The 23,487-nt window shown below is 46.6% G+C and overlaps 1 protein-coding gene across 2 annotated transcripts in view; it reads right to left on the reverse strand.

The window, feature by feature from the left end:
- The window catches only part of rnf130 (ring finger protein 130), a 50,936-nt gene that overhangs the window by 7,462 nt on the left and 19,987 nt on the right, over positions 1-23,487 (reverse strand). For both annotated transcript variants that reach the window (XM_035531961.1, XM_035531960.1), the window contains exons 3-6: positions 13,898-14,092; positions 7,402-7,652; positions 5,503-5,574; positions 1,531-1,613 (exon numbers count right to left, since the gene is read on the reverse strand). In XM_035531961.1, coding sequence (XP_035387854.1) covers positions 1,531-1,613; positions 5,503-5,574; positions 7,402-7,652; positions 13,898-14,092 — 601 coding nt within the window. The remainder of the gene's footprint in view (positions 1-1,530; positions 1,614-5,502; positions 5,575-7,401; positions 7,653-13,897; positions 14,093-23,487) is intronic.

Consider the following 23,487-nt stretch of genomic DNA (forward strand, 5'->3'; position numbering starts at 1 on the left):
GAGAGGAGGTGCAGGCTGGGGGAGAGAGGAGGTGCAGGGTGGGGGAGAGAGGAGGTGCAGAGTGGGGGAGAGAGGAGGTGCAGGGTGGGGGAGAGAGGAGGTGCAGAGTGGGGGAGAGAGGAGGTGCAGGGCTAGGAGAGTGAGAGGCAAGGAGAGATCATCTGTGAACACTCCCAGCATGCCCTGGGGCCCTTTGGCTCAGAGCGGCCCAACGTTCAGCCGCTTGCATTGGGTTTCGCCTCTTAACCCCTCCAGCTGCTGGGGTCACGGGGGTCTGATGGTGGACACCGAACAAACCCCCAGCACCGTGACATGAGCACTGCTGTTTTCAATGTTCGAAGGTGCCTGACACACACACACAGACACACACACACACACACACACACACATCTATCTGCGCAAGCTTAGGCACTCTGGCATGACCATGAAGCTGAAATATAAGGCCAGAAAGGAAGGGGCTGAATCAGCTGGACTGGACCAACGCTGTCCTGTCTGCTCCACACAACAGCTGAATGAGGGTTACACACCGCACCAGTCAGAGGGGAGTATCTCACCCCAGACAGACCTCACTCACCCCCCAGACAGTATATCTCACCCCCAGTCAGACCTCACTCACCCCCACACAGTACATCTCACCCCCAGACAGTATATCCCACTTCCAGACAGTAAATCTCACCCCCAGACAGTAAATCTCACCCCCAGTCAGACCTCACTCACCCATAGACAGTATATTTCACCCCCAGTGAGACCTCACTCACCCCTAGACAGTATATCTCACCCTGAGACAGTATATCCCACTTCCAGACAGTAAATCTCACCCCCAGACAGTACAACTCACCCCAGACAGTACATCTCACCCCCAGACAGACCTCATTCTTTCCCAGACAATATATCTCACCCCAGTCAGACCTCACTCAGCTCCAGACAGTATATCTCACCCTAAGACAGTACATCACTCCCAGACAATACATTTCACCCCAGACAGTATATCTCACCCCCAGACAGTACATCTCACCCCCAGACAGATCTCATTCATTCGCAGACAATATATCTCACCCCTAGTCAGACCTCACTCACCCCCAGACAGTATCCCTCACCCCAGACAGGAGCGTCTCATTCATAGGTGTAAGGTCAGTGTTTGGGTTAGAGAACTTTGGGATGGTGACGTAAGCAGATGCCAGTCAGACAGCCGTATGACCAGGGCAGACACAGCAGATGGTACTTCAAACTCTAAAAAGAATGTGGGGAGGAATGTCTTTGTGTGTGTCTGTGTGTATGTATGTGTGTGCCTCTGTTTTACTGTTGCCTGGAGGTCACTAGAAGCAATGCTAAAAATAACCAGAGAAGGTCTGGCAGGGGAGGAGACTCAGAGATTCTCTCTGTTTCTCCCTCTTGACCAAACTGCAAACACACATTCACACACACGCACGCACACACATACAATCTCAAACACACACACACACACACACACACGTAATACACTTAAGACACTTAAACACTCCCTTAAATGCATTTACACAAAGCACTTACTTGCATGGTAGGATACGGACCACATCGTTAAGCTGGTAACTCTCGATGCACACCGCACAGTGATTGAAGTCGGGGTCTGTTTCCTGGAAAACAAAACACACCTCGTTCAGCTGGGAGAAACCTGAATGCTCAGCTCAACTCAAACCAAACATCCGCCCAGAACCAGAGCCGCCCAGAACCAGCAGATGTGGCCACTGGGAGAGTAAAGTCAGGCCCACAGGTAGGGCACAAATGTCTCCCACCGTGATGTAAGCCCTGCTGTGTCATGTTGCCTGGCAACAGTTGGGTGACACTATATGACAGAGGACACTAAATGTTAAGTGACATGACCATGCTATGAAAGGAGGATAAGATGATAATGCAGCAAGGAAAGAAAGAAAAACGAAACGAAATGAAAAAAAGAACAAAAAGAAAAAAAAAATATATATATATCAGAAAATCGATGCAGTGTCATTTATTCTAGAGCCTGTAACATAAAACTGGGAAAGAGAGCAAGAAAGACAGACAGAGAAAATTCCTAGTAATCCCTTATTTTATAGACTGTGTGAGTTACAGCACAGGACTACCTTTCTCCCAAAAAAACAAACAAACCCATGAACGTTTATAAAGAAATACTTTTCAGTTCTATAAATCACATCCAGTTTCTGTTAGTTTGTCAAACCAACTCGGAAGACTTCAACCCACACTCAGCAGTGTGTGTGTTCTTTCCCCACGACACACGCAAGAGATTTGTTCCCCCTTGGTGTCACTGGTCTGGTGAGATCAGGGTGCCCACACGATCCTAAGGACCCAGTTTAAACACAGGACATGGACATAAACCGCGGTGTTCCTCCGGAGATCGTCTGAGAGTCCGTGGGCTTCAGTGAAGCCAACTTAGGCCTGCCAGAACTTCTCCCCTGTTTGTTCTTGCTCATCTGAGCCAGCTGGGATCTTCATTATCTCCTGCAGAGCTCTGTGGTAGGTCAAGGCCAGCGGCGACGGGAACAGGACTGCAAGCGGAATTGAAATCCCACTCGACCTCAACTGATCCGCGTCACGCATGGAGAAATGCCAAACAAACTTCAAGTTCCACACAGGCTAAAAATGCAGTGGGGAGACCGAGGGGAACAAACCAAGCTTACATCAGCGGGGGATGAGACCAAAGTGGGGAATTCTTAGAGACAAATATCTTTGTTTTGCACATACCACTTCCATAATTAGCAGATAAAACTTACAGAACAGGTTTAGATATAGTACATACCTGTCCAGTACAGTTACCTCATACAGCACACACCTGTCCAACACAGTTACCTCATACAGCACACACCTGTCCAACACAGTTACCTCATACAGCACACACCTGTCCAACACAGTTACCTCATACAGCACACACCTGTCCAACACAGTTACCTCATACAGCACACACCTGTCCAACACAGTTACCTCATACAGCACACACCTGTCCAACACAGTTACCTCATACAGCACACACCTGTCCAACACAGTTACCTCATACAGCACACACCTGTCCAACACAGTTACCTCATACAGCACACACCTGTCCAACACAGTTACCTCATACAGCACACACCTGTCCAACACAGTTACCTCATACAGCACACACCTGTCCAACACAGTTACCTCATACAGCACACACCTGTCCAGTGGAGTTACTTTACATGCATGAGCCACTGTCCATTCGCACAACGTTCACCTACAACAGCTATGTTTTGCTAACACTCAACAGTGTAGAAGACCAACAGGACACTAACTCATATGCCATACATAAATGTCCCTAATGCAAAAACAAAAATTAATGTAGCGTAACGTAACATAATGTAAGAGCCAACGACTGCGTCATTTAAGAAGCCAGCCAGACACTTTGCTTTAGACATTAAACACCAGGGCTGTCCTCTACCCGAACCACATCGGTCCATTATCTGAACCCAGCACGTGGGCGGCTAAGGGAGTGGGGAGGGCCACGTCCCTCTGAGGCTGTCTGCTGCTCTTCCCAGAAGCATCTCCGCTCCTGGATGCTATTCCTGTAGCCTGGCCGTGTCATGTGTTCTGGGCCTGGCCAAGGTCGTCCTGCGGAGAGTAGGGTTGGGTTTCTGTCTGGCCCCTCCCACCACCGGGCCGCGCCCCCACCCGGCCGACGCCCTCCGCAGGTTTGGCACACGGGATCTAGCCTCTGGCAGCCTCTAAACAGCGGTAAGAAACAGGCGAGCGTGACAGAGATCAAGCAAAGGTAACGCCTCATTGCAAGGTAGCACGAGGGAAATTGATTGGTTTCATATGAATCCGGACAAGTGAAGATACAAATAGACTAAAATCATTTAACGTCTTTTAACAATGACGGTAAAATGCATTTAATGCCATTTTCCTGGACATAGACTTGAGGTTAAATTGTAATGTCAGTGGCAATTTGGAATTGAAAGAGCTTGTTTGTTATATATACACCTAACAGATTTTTGTAACCTTTCTTAACGTTGTCTATGGTAGGCCTTCTTTTGATAGGTTAAACCTTGAATCTGTGTGGCCTGTGGTGAAAGGAAACCGTCACCTTCACTTCCATGAAGAATTCAGTGAGTTTCAAACAACCACACCGGAGGCTTCACACACAGCCCCGCACGCAGGATCTGGTGCTTGGATCCTCACAAAGAGTAACATCTGCAAGACATTTAGTGGGCCCAAGTATAGGACCTTGCTGCACACCATCCCCCTGCTGTATAGAGGCTGGGCAGAAGCGCAGTGCTTGGTGCCTCCCCGCCCCCAGGACAGAACCTCCATCCCACCGAAGCAGCCCCACTGAGGCTCTCCTCCCAGTCTCAGAGACATCTGATCCTTGGAGTAGCACCCTTCCCCTCCCTGAACCAAAGTGTGGGCACCTCCAGACGTGACCTGCCAGGAGTACGACAGTGCGGTGACAACAGCTAACAGCCAGAGACGCAAACCAGCTATATGACGGCGTGGTCCGCTCTAGGAAGACCAGGGAAATGCCTGTGCTTCCAGCAGTTAAAGCACCCAAACCGCATACATAAATACGAGTATAAGCAGAGGTTCAGCCTTGGCAGAAGGAGCCCTGGAACACATGCTGGAGACATTAGAGAGTGAGTTAGAGCTTCGGCGACTTACCACGACACCACCATCATTCCGGACGGCAGCTGATCCGTCAGCCACAGCTACATTTTACTGTGCCTGCAGTATTGTCCATAGATACCTGTAAATCTCTGACTCTAAATCTCTCGCTCTTCTCTCGCTCTCCTTCGCTGTCACCTCTCACTAGCTGACCTGCCCCAGACGGACGGTTTCAATTTCTTTCTGCACTCATTCAAGGATGCTCATGTTTAATTCAGGGCCAGAGCTGGAGGACCGAGACCGGGCGTCCAGCCGCGCTGACTGGTGTGCCGCTCTCCCCACCCCCACCCATCGCCTCCGCCCGTCACCTCTATCCCTCCACCCTCCCTCGTTGCACATCTTTCAGGAGGCATGCTCAGAAAAAAAACAAAAAACAAAAACATTAAGAAAAACAACACAGGAAGTTGCTGGTCCCTCACTCGCCGTCCACTGACGGACAGGTCTAGAATCCGGCGGCAATACGATCACGTTCAGTTCACGTTCGGACCGGATTTGCTAAACTGTGGAAGATGGAAGCAGCCTTTTTGGGAACATGCAACGCTGAACACCGTACGGCTAAAGTAATCTATGCGCTCGGCAGTTGACCTTCAAACGCTTTCATACGCTTCCTCTATGTGGCATTGATCTTCAGACTGTGACGGTAGCCCGGTAATGACTTCTCATTCAGGTTATCCTGAGCACCTGAGTGAACGCCTTCGATGGGTATTTGTCCCCTGCTGTGTGGGGCGGGGTCAGGACGTCTTCTGAGAGGCACCACCGAAGGTAGTCAGTGACACTGGGAGAGAGACTGGCCATATGGACCCGGTGCAGGAGAGAAGGTGGAACTGGGGATGATAACAGGAGACCCGGGCTCACCTTGTCTCCTCTCTTCACTGTCCGGGTGGTCAGCTTACTAATAGCCTTCTTGGCAGCAGCCCCAAGCTGTCGCTATAGCAACAAAAGGGAAGGAGAGACACAAGAGCACGAATCAAATAAACATGAAATAAACCAATTAAACCCAATTAGGGCCCATGCTGAAAAAGGAGTGAGTTGTGTAAGTAGCAGAGTACAGCAACACAAGCGCTCAGAGACACAGGAATGAGCACCGATGAACCTGAATGGACATCTGCGGGGAATGGTCGGTGAAGTGTGTGTGTGTGTGTGTGTGTGTGTCTGTTGCATTGATATTCCTCATTCATTCACATCTGAATGAACAGTCCAGTGATTCAGCATCAGTGGCATGGACCACAATGCACCTGGTGTCAAGCGATTAGGTCGAGCTCATGAAGAGCAGGTGTATCTGAGGCAGTGATATGGAGAAGGATAACTTCACAGTGAGCTCTTGTGTTCAGTTTAAAACTTGTTTTGCTTCTGGAGAAAGAGAGAAAGAGAGAGAGAGAGAAAGCGAGAGAGAGAGAGAGAGAGAGAGAGAGAGAGAGAGAGAGAGAGAGAGAGAGAGAGTAATGACAGCAAAACTGGGCGAAATATCATGGATATTATAAGATATTAAGAGTGACATTAACATTCGCCCAGTTTTTTAAAATCTCATTCATTTATGCTAAGGCTGACAGTTTTGGAATGAATAAAGTTGTTATATCACATTTGCCAGTGCAGGCAAAACCCGCACACACTGGTTGTGTATGTGTGTGTATGTGTATGTGTATGTGTGTGTGTGTGTGTGTGTGCGTGCGTGTGTGCGTGTGTGTGTGTGTGTGTGGGGGGGGGGTTTAGCAAAGAGACCTCTGGTGGACTTTAGCTTCCATCTTTGGGGAACTAGTCTGTAGCATGACAGCCAAATCCCTTCATGAGCGCGAAACTCAAAGGGAGCTCGATATATGTGACATCATCCTCTGACATAGACTATGCAGATTTCAGAGAGACATTATGCCTGGTGAACTGTGTTACTCTGGGAATTGTGTTGCTGGTTTGGTTTGGAATGTGGCGCAGTACAGCGGAGATGCTTCACGGCTGGAGGGACACATCAGAACAACATGGGGGCAGTATGTCAGTCACAGGAAAGATAAGATAAGGGATAAGGGAAGTAAAAGAGTTCAGTAAATGTTTGTGTGTGAGTATGAGTGTGTGTGTGTCAGAAAGAGACACGCACAGAGAGAGAGAATAACACACACACGTGTGCGCGCACACACACACACACGTGCACACACACACACACACATCCCATTCCCCATTAAACTTTCATGAGTTTGGGCCATTTACTGGAGCAAACACACACACACACACACACACACACACACACACACGAGTTTCTATCACACACTGAAACTGCTTGGAGGTCACCTAGGCCAGACACTAGGGAGTCAGAGGACCAGGAGGGCCGTGATATGGATGTGTGTGAAAGTGCATTCAGAGTGTGTGTGTGTGTGTGTGTGGGTGTGTGAACGAGAGAGAGAAACAGCTTAGCAGAAATTTTCAAGGATATCTGTGTCAGTGAAATTAATGTCCACATGTTCAACTGCACAGAGGAAGTTAATTCCCTGCTGTGTGGATTGTGTGTTTGACTTTGAGAGCTGTGTGTGTTTGCATGTGTGTGTGTATGACTGTAAACTGTGTGTTCGCATGTATGTATGTTTGCGTGTATGACTTTGTAAACTATTTATTTGCGTGTGTGTGCATGTGTTTTTGTATATGATTGAACTATATTTGCATGTGTTTGCAGGTGTGTGTGTGTGTGTGCGTGAATTTCTGTGTATGAGTTTGTGAACTGTGTGTTTTCATGTGTGAGTACGCGTGTGTGCGCGTGCGCGTCGGACAGACCTGACTTCGGTCCCGTGCACTGCTGTCTCTGATCTTCTGGATGAAGTAGAAGATCAGCCAGGCAGAGGAGATGATCATTAGCACGATGAAGGAGATGGAGACGAAGACCAGGGAGCCACGGTTCATGTTCTTGGCGGCTCCCCGCTGCCCTACTGCCACAGACACCAGCACCGTCTCGTTACGCTCCACCAGTGCCAGGATGTCCTTCCCAAACGACTCTGTGATCATTACCGCCACAGTGTCTCCGGTACCTGGAGAAGAGAAGACTCCTGATTAGAGATCTGCTCATATCCTGCTCATGGCCACGCAATAACATCCACATCCACACACACACACACAGACAGACACAAATACACACAAACATTTAGAGAAAAACGTCCTTGTGTTTTGTAGGACTTACAAAACAGGATGGCATGACGGCAGCAAACACAGCAGGAGCAAACAAACACATAGACACAGACACAGACACACGCACACGGTTAACCTCTATCCTACCAGAATATCAAAGGCCTAAATCTGTGGCTCAGAGAATAACAGGTTAGTGTCAATCTGCATTAATTTGCATTATGCATAATATCCCAAAGGTGTGGTACTGCACTATCAATATGATAATTGGACAATATGACAATTAGACCAATTAGTACCATAATGACATGATATACATGATGAGAATGAATTAGCAAACACTTTTCTGTGTACAATGCAAATACAAGTAGGATCTGTCTACAGTAAAGGGCCGGTCTATGATCTGTCTACAGTAAAGGGCCGGTATAGGATCTGTCTACAGGAAAGGGCTGGTCTAGGATCTGTCTACAGTAAAGGTCCAGTCTATGATCTGTCTACAGTAAAGGGCTGGTCTAGGATCTGTCTACAGTAAAGGGCCAGTCTATGATCTGTCTACAGTAAAGGGCTGGTCTAGGCTTTGTCTACGGTGACGGGCCAGTGTATAATCTGTCTACAGTAAAGGGCCGGTGTATTATCTGGGTACAGTAAAGGGCTGGTCTATGATCTGTCTACAGTAAAGGGCCGGTCTATGATCTGTCTACAGTAAAGGGCTGGTCTAGGATTTGTCTACAGTGAAGGACCGGTCTACGATCTGTCTACAGTAAAGGGCCAGTGTAGGATCTGTCTACAGTAAAGGGCCAGACTATGATCTGTCTACAGTAAAGGGCCGGTCTATGATCTGTCTAGAGTAAAGGGCTGGTCTATAATCTGGGTACAGTAAAGGGCTGGTCTAGGATCTGTCTATAATAAAGGGCCAGTCTATGATCTGTCTACATTAAAGGGCCGGTCTATGATCTGTCTACAGTAAAGGGCCGGTCTAGGATCTGTCTACAGTAAAGGGCCGGTCTATGATCTATGTACAGTAAAGGGCTGGTCTAGGATCTGTCTACAGTGAAGGGCCAGTGGATGATCTGTCTACAGTAAAGGGCCGGTCTATGATCTGGGTACAGTAAAGGGTCGGTGTATGATCTGGGTACAGTAAAGGGCTGGTCTATGATCTGTCTACAGTAAAGGGCCGGTGTATGATCTGTCTACAGTAAAGGGCTGGTCTAGGCTCTGTCTACAGTGAAGGGCCAGTGTATAATCTGTCTACAGTAAAGGGCCGGTCTAGGATCTGTCTACAGTAAAGGGCCAGTCTATGATCTGTCTACAGTAAAGGGCCGGTCTAGGATCTGTCTACAGTAAAGGGCCAGTCTATGATCTGTCTACAGTAAAGGGCTGGTCTAGGATCTGTCTACAGTAAAGGGCCAGTCTATGATCTAGCTACAGTAAAGGGCTGGTCTAGGATCTGTCTACAGTGAAGGGCCAGTGTATGATCTGTCTACAGTAAAGGGCTGGTCTATGATCAGGGTACAGTAAAGGGCCGGTGTATGATCTGGGTACAGTAAAGGGCTGGTCTATGATCTGTCTATAGTAAAGGGCCAGTGTATGATCTGTCTACATTAAAGGGCTGGTCTAGGATCTGTCTACAGTAAAGGGCTGGTCTATGATCTGTCTACAGTGAAGGGCCGGGGTCTGATCTGGGTATAGTAACGTTTAGAGGCCTTTTAAGCACCTGCTCCCATTTCTGTTTTAGAAAGATGGGCCTCTCGCAAAACTGACAGCCCACAATACAGCTGTGTTCAATATACCTTTGACCCAAGCCCTTTCTGTTTGAAGACTATCTGTCAGGGAACCAGAGGGCAGTAATGACGTCTCACTGAAGCAGGGTTGTCTGATATGCCCCACAATTGGCGTGAACATTAAATTTGTCACTGGCAAGGAGGCCTGCCGAGGGTGAGAGCTCACATACCAGGGTGGAAACACACGCTGCCAGTGTCATGGAGGCCTGAAGCGCAGGGAGACTGTGGCTCTGTTGTCAAAGCCGGATACGACAAAGACGTCAGAAAAGACGTTTTAAAAGGCATCAAAGAAACACGTGCTGTACATGTAACAGCACAAGGACATGGCTAGTAATTATTCATACAGAGCTTTCGTAAACCAGAGTCTGCACAGAGGAGTTTGTGTGTGTGTGTGTGTGTGTGTGTGTGTGTGTGTGTGTGTGTGTGTGTGTGTGTGTGTGTGTCCGTGCATGTGTTCGCGCATGTGTGTTGCTGTACTGAAGGGTCTTCTGAGTTAATACAGTACGTGGGTTTTTTACTTTACAAAATCTAAGATCAACACTCACACACACACACACACACACACACACACACACACACACACACACACACACACACACACACACACTACATTTGTGGGAGTTCAATATTAATCACAAAGGATCTGAACGAAATCGAAAATAAAATTTGAAAGCACTTCAGGGAAATGATTACAGTGCGACTGCTGCTTGCCTAAAGGTGTCCCATCTAGGCGAGGCCAGTGAGACAGGAGTGTCTTAGACTGCTGAGAGGAGGCTCTCGGCAGGCCAGATCTGAGTGAGTAGGGGGGGAAGAACGCCTTCACATTCGCCTGAGATAAAACTTTTCCCCTGAAAGGTCAGGAGTTTTCGACAGCCCGTTACAAGCTGCTGCACTGATCTGTTATAAAAGGGCTCCACTTCAAGGAAAGACAGCAATGCATTCACTAGCGGTGTGTCTGCTTGTCCTGAAGATGGAAGAGTAAATACTTTTTTATTATTTTAACCCATACAGACATTACGCTAAATGCCTGATCTTATAGATTTATAGCATAAAAGGCTTACAAAAACGTAATAATCTTAGATTATATTAGAGTGTGGGAAGACCTTCTGCTGTCAGTCAGGAGCAATGTTCTGCAATTAGGAATTGTTAGGAGTTTTTAAAAAGAAGGATTAGCCTGTGGGCGCCCTCTTCTTATGTGCGCTATTCCCTGACTCAAATCCGTCCGGAACATTTAGAAAGTATCTTCTTATGTGAGCTATTCCCTGACTTCAAGCCGTCCGGACCTGTTTTAAAGCAGGTGTTTTGTTCAACCTCTAAAGGTCACGCCATGCACATACTGATCCGAGAGGAAGTACTTTGCCAGGGCTCACTAAGGTGCGCTGCAGGCTTCGGGGCCAAGCATTGGTCTTTGGCGAGACTGAAGAGAAGACTGGAGTATGGAGGGAAAGAGAAAGAGAGAGAGAGAGAGAGAGAGAGAGAGAGAGAGAGAGAGAGAAACCGGCCAAAATTTGCTAGGACATAGCAATGAAATCCTGTTTCCGTAATTGTCAGTGTGGAAATGCCAGTCACTCAAATTGTGATTGCTGTGTGTGTGTGTGTGTGTGTGCGTGTGTGTATGTATGCGTGTGTGTCTATATATATGGCACAGTACTGTTAGAGATGGTGGAGCACAGTCATGGGTCCAGTTCACCGGAAGTGCATGTAAGGTCATACTGATAAACTTGTACGTTTCTGTAAGTCTGACAAATGTCGTAAATGTTCATTTCACACAGACACACACACACATACATATATAAACTTGCACAAAAATGCAACCACCAGTGTTAATCATGAAAACATGTGATAGTATGACACCCTGTCCCAGCCCGTAAAAACACTTGTGTCATGCCTAATAAATGCAAAACTCTGAGAACACTACACACCACACATCTATGGGAGGAAGTCACACTCCTACACACACACAAACACACACACACACACACAAACGACTGACACACAATGCCCTAGGTCACCGGTCTGTACGAGTGAAAAATAACTGTGTGCACATGCATATGTGTACATCTACGTTCATGTGTACGTGCGTGCGTGCATGTGCGTGTGTGTGTGTGTGTTAAGTAACTAGTAACAGTCCCCCTGAGTAGAATAGAAGAATTCACACTGAATTTGCATGTTGAACAAACTCCAGACACAACTAAGAGCCAGAATGAAGGTGTACCCTCGTAACGTTACAACCTTGCACAGTGAAACTCACTGAAACAAGCTTTGCTTACTGCCGCTCTGTGTGACTGAGTGTGAAGATAAGCAAGGCATCTGGATTGTGTTTTAATGGCAAGTGCCGGACAGAAGAGTGGATTGGCCTTCAGACCCTGGGTAAACTAACAGTCTACTCTGTCTGATTGGTCAGTCATGGCAGAGAATGTGCAAAACACACATATCTATATCTGCAACTTTGAAGGAGACATAGCTGTTTTACAAACACCCCCCCCACACACACACACAGTTCCCTTGCATATAACTGACATTTATTTACACCTGTTTCCACATCTGCACTGTGGGTGTGCATGAAGACTATACATGCAACTCAAATCGAGCACCCAGGAATCCATTAGCCTCACCACTGTTTCCTGTCTCACTCTCACCCAGAGTCAGAGTGAGACAGGAAAGTCAGAGCTATCTCTCTCTCACCCAGTCACGTGTAGTCAGATCTGTCTCTCTCACTCAGTCATGTGTATTCAGATCTGTCTCTCTCTCACCCAGTCACGTGTAGTCAGATCTGTCTCTCTCTCACCCAGTCACGTGTAGTCAGATCTGTCTCTCTCTCACCCAGTCACGTGTAGTCAGATCTGTCTCTCTCTCACCCAGTCACGTGTAATCAGATCTGTCTCTCTCTCACCCAGTCACGTGTAATCAGATCTGTCTCTCTCTCACCCAGTCACGTGTAGTCAGATCTGTCTCTCTCTCACCCAGCCATGTGTAGTCAGATCTGTCTCTCTCTCACCCAGTCATGTGTAATCAGATCTGTCTCTCTCACTCAGTCATGTGTATTCAGATCTGTCTCTCTCTCACCCAGTCATGTGTAATCAGATCTGTCTCTCTCTCACTCAGTCACGTGTAATCAGATCTGTCTCTCTCTCACCCAGTCATCTGTAAAAATGACAGCAGTCTCAGTAACTCTCAACCGGGACTCTGACTATTAACCCTTTATTTACCCTTTACTCTGTTTACTGTAGCTGTTGTAGGGGACGCAAATATTTCACAAGGTCGAACATGGACAACTCACTCACTCACACCACAGCGCAAGTGCTGGCTTGCTCGGGAACGCCAGGCAAGCCCCTGTCTTTCTCCGTATCCCATCTCCACACGGAAAAACCAAAAACACAGAGGAAAAACCGCAAACGGGGAGGACAAAAGGAAAGAAAAGTGTCTAAAATAAATCCCTGTTTTCCTGCTGGGAGGATGCAGAGGTCCCACTGGCAGGTAGAATTCCCGCTGGTGAGGTGGCACAGAGACGTGAATTAGTCATGTTCTCCTGCTATATTTACCGCCCCCATCGATCCGTCCCTGATAACCCCCTCCTGCCTCCTGCCTCCTGCCTCCTGACTCACCTCCCCCCATTTGTTCTTCTTCTTGTTTTTCTTCTGTCTCTTTCTGTCCTTTTTATGCGGGCTTGCTGTTCCCGCCCCCCGTGGTTGGACGTCCAGCCGGGCGGCTGGGTGATGTGTGTCCTCTACCCCTCCGCTGCGTGTGCTCGGCGTACTGCCCACTCTAGCTTACGTGCTGTGGTCAGATGTACACGGGCTACAAGCTCAGGGGTGTGGTCAGATTTACGCAGCCCATAAGGTCAGGAGTGTGCTCAAATCTATGTGAGCTACAAGCTCAGGGGTGTGGTCAGATTTACATGGGCTACAAGCTCATGTATGTCTGTCTGTCTTGTTGTGTGGGGTTCTTAGGAACTAAGGCAGTACTCCAAGTAACAGACCTTGAAAGGAATTTTCATAAGCAGATTTTATATTCGGAATAAACTGGAATAAACAACAGATGGTAAGCACACACACACACACACACACACACACAAATTCAAACAGCTCTTTCTCTTTTTCTCTCTATGTCTGAATTTGTAGCTCTCAGTCCCTCTCTCTCTACATACCACTAAGTACTAAGTACTACTCAGTAAGTACTACTGGTAAACAAGTGACCTTCCCTCTGGGAACGCCACACCTCTCCTCTCTCTCTCTCTCTCTCTCTCACTCACTCACTCACTCACTCACTACGACATCCTGCTCCGAGAGGAGAGCTCGTCTCCCGTCTGAGATCAGCTGTGTCAGCACATGTGCGTGATGCCCGGAACAGCACCGGGCAACGGTGCTGACCTTCGTGCGCCATGGTAACCGTGTCCTCCTTGGAGCTGTTGTTGTAGATGAGCACGGCGGAGGCGTTGAAGGTGGCCGCCCTCAGGATCTTCTCCTTGAATGTGCACTTGCCCCTCTGCAGGAGGGCCACCCAGTGCGTGGTCTTCGGCGGCACCACAAAACGCGTGTACGGGCAGCAGCCTTGCATGTCTACCACTGGAGGAAGAATAAGGGGCGGGGCAAGGGGGGGGGGGTCAAATAAGTGCATAATTTGTCTTATATAACAGACAATGCCATCCAGAAGTCTCAGCCACCCTGAAGCTATTCATCAGGTCAGGTTTTATTTATATTCCACAGTGACAAACGTGTGTTTTGATGTGGCCGACGCATTTATTACGCCGAGAGGGATACGCCCCGATGACTCTGCGTGTTATTGTGTTGATAAATAGCTTAGCATTGCATGGAGGGCCTCGTGCTCAGCACTGTATGTGGATCTTTGGTCATTTTTTTTCTTTTCGTTTTTCAAGAAATTGAAAGAGTAAGCGAGTGAACAAGGGAATGGGACAGAGAAAAAGAGAGAGAGAGAGAGAGAGAGAGAGAGAGCGAGAGAGAGCAGAAGAGGACAGGCAGGCAGGCGAGAGAGAGGGTGCTGTGTATGTGAGCATCCATCAGCCATCACGACCACTCATGAGAAGCCTCAGCCAAGCAAGGTCGGACCCATGGTCCCGGCAATCCACTCAGCTCCAAAACGGCCTTTCATACACAGCACAATCAATCAAACTCCACCGGAATTATCGGCACGCCACGCCAACGGTTCGACATGCGCTCGCAGTCCTCTGCACGGGTTTCGCAGGCTCTCTGCTTAGCGGCCCTGCTGCTTCCAGTCTGTGCGAGTCTCGCGGTTTCAGGCAAACTACGACCCTTGGAACTGGAATCCTACAGCATCGGATCAGCATCGGCAAGAGAGTGACTGGCATGCATCGATTCGAAGACACCTGGCGGAGGAGGAAAGTGTCCATCGTATATGTGTAGGAGGAGGAAGGCATGTGTAGGCGTGTTTCAGAAGAGGGTGTCGGTAGCCTAACGGATGGGGCTTTGAACTGCTGTACTGTGCATGTGTGCGTATGACAAAGTAAAGTTCATCTGCCCAAGATCTACTCCTTTGAATGCATTAGCACATGAAGACCCCCTGCAGTCTGTCCATGCCCATCTCTAGAGGGCGCGGATCAACCAGCGATCTGTTCCCAGCACAACCAGAGGCCACACATACCGAAACACCGCCACCCGCACTAGTAAGAATCATACGTGTAATTAAGCCGTTTTCTCGAGCTCAGGGGAAAGTATGTAGACTGATTAGGGCTGGACGACCGATCAGATTTTATTTCAGTTTTTATTTTGTTTATCAACTACGGCAACAAGATGATTGAGATAAAATGATTCCTGTGCCGCATTCCGTTTCACAGTGGTGCTCTTGTTTGAGCTTGTGTTCTAGATCCAGCGTAGCTCCTTCCTTTAGAGTGGAGCGTTTGAGCCAGACTCTGGAATGTTCTGCACAGCTCGAGCCAAGATGGCGGAAGGAACGGTTTCAGGGAGTCCGACGAGGATCAACAAATAGTGTGTGCAAATTTGTTACATGGTGGTGCGTGCCCAGCAAGACAACTCAAGGAATTTGTTTAATTTTCTGGGATTTGGCCGCAAAGTGGTCTCGACCAAACACTAAAGGAAGAAAGTAAAGAATAATAACACCCCCTTACCTCCTTCTACTGTAACGCAGTCGTCGATTAAGGGAACTCTTTAAAATGTAGCCTATCCAGGTCTCAGACAGAAAAGGTGCCAGGTAGATACCACCGCATTCTACCAAGATAAAGTCATGTCCCTAATTAATAACGTTACCATGCAGGGATTCACAAGAACCTGGTCAACATTTGGACAAGCGTCACGCGATGCCGTTGTGTCTCTAGAGGTCCACTGCCTGAACTGTACAGTAAATGACAGAAGGAAGTAGCCAAGGATGTGTGTCTACAGCCGAACACGTGGTCAGGTAGCAGCACAAGGCATTACATCACTACCATGGATGGCACACACACACACACACCCCAAATGCCAAATGATGCGTTGATGAGGTTAAGATGAGCCTCACAATACTAAACAGGGATGTATTTCTTGTAATCGTTAAGCACGGAATGAAGGATCCCTGAACAGAGCCAGTGGAGCGGTAAAGCAGCGAAGAAAAAGCTGAATCTGCGCAACACTCGCTGCAGCCAACACGGCCAAGCAGGTGTGGCTCCAGGCAGACCAGCATGGACAGGGCCCCAGGCAACTGTAGGCCTCTGACCCCATCCTTTCAAAACACCCAAAGGTCAAACATCTCACCCTCTCATGACAGGACCCCACCATAAATAAGCCTCTGGAGAGAAACATGTAAGTCTTTTTTTGAACCTACCTCCCACCTCTTTAACGCTAGCAGTGCAGAAGGATGGTACACACCTGATCAAAAGCTTCAACAGAAGATGACGGGCTATTTTACTAGCAAATACCACGACATAGTGACATGAGAGCTTTTCAGCCAGGCCTCTGCCCTCCACCTGAAGTTCACAGTAACATGTACCAGTGAGCAAATCCACTGAAGGGTCACTGATGCCAGAATGACAACTGAGATGAAGAAGGAGATGATTGTCATTGTAATAATAATAATAATAATAATAATAATCAAGAGCTACAGTTCTATCTAGGAGTAGAAGGAATGCTGAAAGCTCTACCCTCAGCTCTCCAACATGGCGTCCCTCTACAGAGAGTCTTCAGCACAGGTGGAAATACTATCACCTGCCTGATCTCTTCTCTGACACCAGACCATGTAAACCAGTTGGTATTTCTGGCTAAAATATTTGAGAGATTAAATTACCAAAATGGAACAGCCCAGCTGGCATTTGCCATTATTTTTTATTTAGTCTTAAGTTTAATTTCCCTGTTACATGTGCTGGTGGGCCAGTCTCCCATTTCCTGACTGAAATATGTTAAATATAGTTAGCAAAATGAATATATATTTAGGAGTTTTCTGTAGGCAGTGCCCTAAAACATATTTGATGTTATTTATTTTAATCTGATTTATTTTTATTTTTTATTTTTGTATGTTTAGCAGTTTTCAGTAGGTTATGAAAGTGCACTATAACATACTTGATCTTATTTATATTGATCTTATTGAATTTCATTTATTACTTTGATATTATTGTAATGTTGGGAGGCGAGGCAGGACGCAGAGGCGAGCACAAACACAGATATTTATTTTTACACAAACGAGCGGACAGAACCTTAAATGTACATGCTAACAAGACACAGATGTGACACATGGACTGGTTAACAAGGGAGGAGTGTGGCAATGAAGACACACACACACACACACACACACACACACACACACACACACACACACACACACACGCAAAACATCAGACGAACATGGGGTAGACTCTATGAGACAAAATAGACTCTTAGGGTGGACTCTTAAGACAAAATAAATCATTTTATTTTGTTTTTCAGTGGAATTATATTTAAATTTCAAGGAAATCCAATACTAAAAAGAATGTTTAAAAAAAAAAACATTAAATGCATTAAATTAAATGTGATAAATGCATGATGTTTCCAAATGACTAATCGTGTTAAACTGTGATCTCAATACTCACCAAAATAATCAGGATTAAGTTTTTTACCATAATTGAGCAGCCCTAAACTTGATGACTTTACCAAACAAAACCTCTTTCACACACAGACACCAACACACACACACACACACTGACTTAAATATTTATCACCCTGCAGAGGAGACACTGTCAGTTTGTTTGTGGTTTTATGTGTATGTGTGTGTGGGTGTGTGTGTGCGTGTGTGTGTATATGCGTGTGGGTTAAGTAACCAGAGCCATTTTTGCTCTCATTCTCTCTCTCTGCCTCACACACACACACACACACACGCAGACATGCCTGCGTGGCCACAAAAAGATGCATCTATCAGACGGTAAAAAAACAAACAAACAAAAAAAAACCCCAGCAAACAGAAAACACCACCACCTGTAATTTCTGGCTCGACAGTTAAACCTGCACAGACCAAAGTCTTCCTCTCCACTACATGATAATTAAAACCAAACCATGTTTCCAAACAGTAATTAACCAGAATGTATTACATAAAGGAAGAAAGAGAATGACACTGAAATTCAACATATTTCACTAATGCTGATATAACATACAGAAATAGGACAGCATCGAGTATATTAACCCATAATGAATTTGTGATGCATATCTAATCTCGCTACTATAGCAGCACCCAGGCAACCGATGGTAGCCTACCAACGACAGCAGTGTGGCAGATGCATGCACAGAGGGAGAAACACGGTCTCGTCTCTGACCATTTGGCAGGTTTGAAAGTTTGAATGATTGCCAAAATCAGTCCCTCTAAAATATCCTTTGGAGACAACTAGAGAGCAGGAGGCTAAAGAAGGCAGACAGGCAAAGACCTCGCTAGTGGTGTCAGCAAAATGTTTGCCTCAATACTTACACCAAGTCATGGATTCCGTTATTGATCCTGAAAAGATAACATGCCATAGTGTTGTTAGGATATCAATATCAATACCAAGTCACAGATTTCCATACATTTTCTTAAAATGGATGAAACCTCATTAAATGTCATTAATGTGCTTTATTTCAAATTTGGACGTGGGTTTTCAAATCAAACAAGCTTTTAGCACTTTGTATTTTTCTCTTTACTTTCTAAGTGTAGATTATTTGGGTTAGTGAAAAGCATTATATAAGTTTAAAATGACAATAGCCTAATCCATTTTAACTAAAATAGAACAATAGCAACATAAGATCAAACTGTTCATTGACATATCCTTAGTCTTGGCTGTGTAATGGTTTTTTCTCAAGAAAACTACTATCACCTCAGTTACTGTGCTTTATCTCAATCCTGAACAACTCAGCATGGAACCTTAGTGTTTAAGGGCCTTGTAATCGGATGGTTGCTGGTTCAAGCCCCACCTCTGCCAAGTTGCTATTGTTGGGCCCCTGAGCAAGGCCCTCAATTGCTCAAGTTGTACTCAGTCATAAATGTAAGTCCCTTTGGATAAAAGTGTCAGCTAAATACCGTAAATGTAGCTTCTGAAATAGCTAGAAAGCCTTTTGATGGGATTGATTAGGTATACCATAATCTAGGACTAGGAAATGTCATATTGATGGGAAATACTTCACAGAAAGTAAAATAAGAGTTCCAATGCTGTAGGGCAAATAGGCAAATATCTCTCTATAAAAACAGTTTCTTTGCTATATAGAGATACAAGTGTGCATTTGTTTTATTTGTGTTGTGGGTACTGGGGATGTTGTGATAACTCCTTTACCAGCTCGGTGCCTACAGAAGATCAAAAGATCTCTCCACTGTTAGGTGACATTTTCTCTTACACAATTATTTGCATATGACGTTATGAGCTCTAGTAGGACTGGATCCATTTATCGGGGGGCGTTTGTAATGAAACACTTTACATCTCAGTGATAAATTGGTGGGTTGTATTTTCTAGGGACCCGGATGGTTGCGGCAGTTTGAACGGAAACATTTACAGTTATATTAGTTAAACAGCATTTAGGGAGCTCAATTAGTAAGTAATGACTTAATGACTTAAACCAGTAGCTGTGTCTATAATTGCCCCTTAATGAGCCAGTGGCATCTCACTTTTCTCATTGATTTTAGTTTCTTTTTCCTGCAGATTATAGTCTCTCAAATGGCATACGGAGTGAAAGATCGAGACATCCAGACCAAGCATATGGCTGAGTGACTCTTGGCATCATCCAGTCCCTGGTGGGCACGCTCTTAGACATTAAATAAGACGCTAGTAGCAGCATTCTTTTTTTTTTCTTCCAATGCGAAGTGACAGCTGCCTGGAGAATCAGATATTTGTATCCAGACAGGACTAAAATTATCTGATGAGCACCGAGTTCAGCCCTCGATATTCTATCTGCACCCTCAGACCTTGAGTAGTACTTCATGTCGTAGAAGATTTCCCTTGATGAACTGTCTGTAGAATTTACGATAACCTGTAGCAATTTGTTAATCTCCAGCTGTTCCCAACCAGCTCTATTCACCCCTATGACCTTCTCTCTCTCTCACACACACACACACACACTCACACACACACACACACGCACACGCACACGCACACGCACACTCTCACACACACACACACACTCACACTCTCTCACACACACACACACACACACACACACACACACACACACACACACACACACACACACACACACACACACACCTCACCTCTACAAATACCATCTCTCTGCTGCTAATAAACGAGTTTCCCTGACTGCAATAGACTTTGGTAAAAATTGTAGTCATTTGGGTTTGATCTCCAACCTCCTAGAGGGATCAGACTGGACAGAAAGCAGGACTGCTGCCATTAGACTGAACAACAAACAAAAGAACCTTACAATTCTGGGGTCTCGTCCGGGATTGTCAGGTGGACGTGAGTGAAATTCTGTTTTAGTGTACATTGTGTTTAACCTCCCAACTGGCAATTCTTTAGTTTTGGTTAGTTTTCATAATCGCTCATGTAGTTTTGTGGTGGAAAGAATTCATCTATCTCTGCACCGTAGGGTGGGATATGTTCTCTCGAACCGTTTTTTCACGGTCTGGAAGATTTGGCTACGCACCACAGGGTGGGAGAACTCCTGGCGGAAAGAATTAATTTTACCTCCAAACCACAAATTGAAAGTCTCAGACATTCTAGGCGGGAGGTTTTTCACTGACAACTGGATCACGTACTGGCCTCTGTTGAGGTTGTTTTGTGGTTCCATGCTTTCTGCGTTCGGTTCCGCATTCTCTGTGGGCTGAGCACAGGAATCAAGTGGGTCTGGTCTCAGGGGAACCAGGCCCAGCTGCGCACTTCAACCACTGTGTCATGTAGGCAAAACCCACCTTCACCTGAGAAGGAGGCTGTTGTTGCCAACATCATCGATTCTCTGTTGTCACAGGGGGTTCTGACACCAACTGTGTCTCTCTACAATACCCCAATCAATCTGTTTGGCAAACCGGAGAGGAAGTTTAGAGGAAGGTTGACGACCTGGTTATTCCTCAGGTCTCGCTGGCTCTGTTGTCTCACCTAGCCTTTTGCAGTTTCAATATCTGAATGGACAAGCATCGATGCTTCCAAACTGGGGTGAAACACCTGGGTTTCATTCTTACAGCAGGTGAACGTACACCGGCTGGCGGCCGTGTGGATGTTATCAGAACCTCTGGGCACCCCTCATCAAAACAAGGTATGATAAGTTTCTTTGGACTAGTGAACTATTGCAGGCCTTGGGTTCCAGACTGCTCTTGCTATGACCCTTTACTCTGTTTGCAAAAATGACTCTCTTGGTCTGACAGAATGGACAACTGAGCTGACGTCAGCTTTCTCGGCCCTGAAATCGTCTCTCTGCTCTGCTCCCGCATTAGGCTTTGCCCGACCATAGCCTGCCCTTCCACCTCTGCATCTGTGAGCATGACGGGGTCACAGTAGGGGTTCTGACCCAGGAACACGGTGGGGGTTATAGACCTGTGGGATACCTCTTGACAGCTATCAGCTGCGGGGCCCTCTTCTCTGCAGGCCTCGCCAGCCTTCCTGCTACACCAAACTTTGTCTCTCCCAAATTCAGCACTGACACCAGACGAACATGGCTGTCCCTCACACGATCATACTGTAGGCATGTTTTAGTATTCGCTTCTTTGGACCATGGGTCACATGTTTTTATTGATGGCTCATGCACATAACCGAGTGATTGCATGCATTTATGTTGTTGTGCTGCGTGTACACTGCCAAACGTATTTCTTGATGCCCGGTCTTTGCCGGCAGCCAAGTTGGTTTGCTTTTATTCGCGCATGTCCTCTGTTCAAGGACAGTTTGCATACCGCCACAACCACTCCACTGATGATGCAATTGCACATTTGCTCCACACCACACTGACCCACCTGGACAAAGGGAGGGGTAAATATGTTAAAATGCTGTTTGTCGACTAAAGTTCAGCATTTAACACTATCATCCCCTCCCTACTCACTACTAAGTTGGAGGATCTAGGACTGCATACATCCCTGTGTGACTGGATCTCCAACTTCCTAGCAGACAGACCACAATCAGTACGGGTGGGCAACTGTGTCTCATCCACCCTCACCCTCAGCACTGGAGCTCCTCAGGGTTGTGTCCTAAGCCCCCTGCTCTACTCACTGTACACCTACGACTGCACAGCCACTTCCAGCTCCGCCATCATTGTCAAGTTTGCTGACGACACCGTCGTCATGGGCCTGATCTCGGACAACGATGAGAGGGCCTACCTGGAAGAGATGAAACACCTGGAAAACTGGTGCCAGGGAAATAATCTCCTCCTAAACGTCAGCAAGACAAAGGAGCTGATTGTGGACTGCAGCAAGAAGCAGGAGCAGCACTACCAACCTGTGAGGATCAGTGGAACCACGGTGGAGAGAGTAGATATACACATATATAGTATATATAGTATATATACACATATATACACACACACACACACACACACACACACACACACACACACACACACACATATATCCTTATGCACCCATGTCTCTTTCCTCAGTTTGGACAGAGCGTTCACAAAACCATTTCACTGTGAGTTAGACCATGTATGACTATGTACGTGACAAATAAACCAAACCTGAGCTTGAACTTCAGTCTCACTGTGGACTTGTTGCAGGTGTGTATGCTTCCTAGTCATTTAGCAAATGTGAAATTAAAGGGACGTGGTTCCCCCACGGCGAACGACAAAGCAGCGGGCAGTTATCTTGCTGATTCAGCAACCATGCACGCTGCCAAAACAGGGCTCAGTCTGCCCTTATCTGTCTGAGAACAACTGCATGTACTGCCTGTTTTCGCATTAGCTTAGCGAGACTTCCTCTGACCTTGTGCTGCCGTCGTCTGCGTCAGGCGAGGATAAAGGCATTTTGGGACTCACGGCACTGTAACAAGATGAACTGATCAGGTGCCCAAAGTGCTCTGCCAAAATCTTGCTTCCCTTTTCTCGTGCATCCTTTTCACACAGTGTCGCATGTTGCGCAAAGGGGAGGGATCAAAGAGAGCATTCAAAAGCTTTTTACGTTATGGATGTACAAAGAAACAAAAAGAGTCATAAGATTCCTGTTTCCTGGTTAAAATGTGCATAACATAATGCGATAGAAACTGCAGCGACTGGAAGCTCCTTGTCATCATCAATGAGCAGACTAATCGCAAGCTAAACAAATTAATCAAAGCCGTGCAAAAAAACAGGAACGGAATAGGCCGCCACGCCGCCAGCCGTCCTCTGTGAAATGCGTGTGATTCCCAGTGCAACCACAAAAAGGGCTCCATTTAAAGTGTAGATGGGAGGACCGTTTCCTATGCTGTGGGTAAATTGCCAACCAGGCCCGATGCTAGCTAGGGATTTAGACACAATTGTCTCTGATTATACCGCAGTGTTCACTGAAAAACTCACCCATGCTCAAGCTAGCATTGCTTCTCATCTCCCTTTACCAGCAGGTCAAGCCAAGTCACCAATTTAAGCCTGGAGACAAGGTG

The sequence above is a fragment of the Electrophorus electricus genome, chromosome 12 (assembly GCF_013358815.1).
Source record: "Electrophorus electricus isolate fEleEle1 chromosome 12, fEleEle1.pri, whole genome shotgun sequence".
Taxonomy (NCBI): Eukaryota; Metazoa; Chordata; class Actinopteri; order Gymnotiformes; family Gymnotidae; genus Electrophorus; species Electrophorus electricus.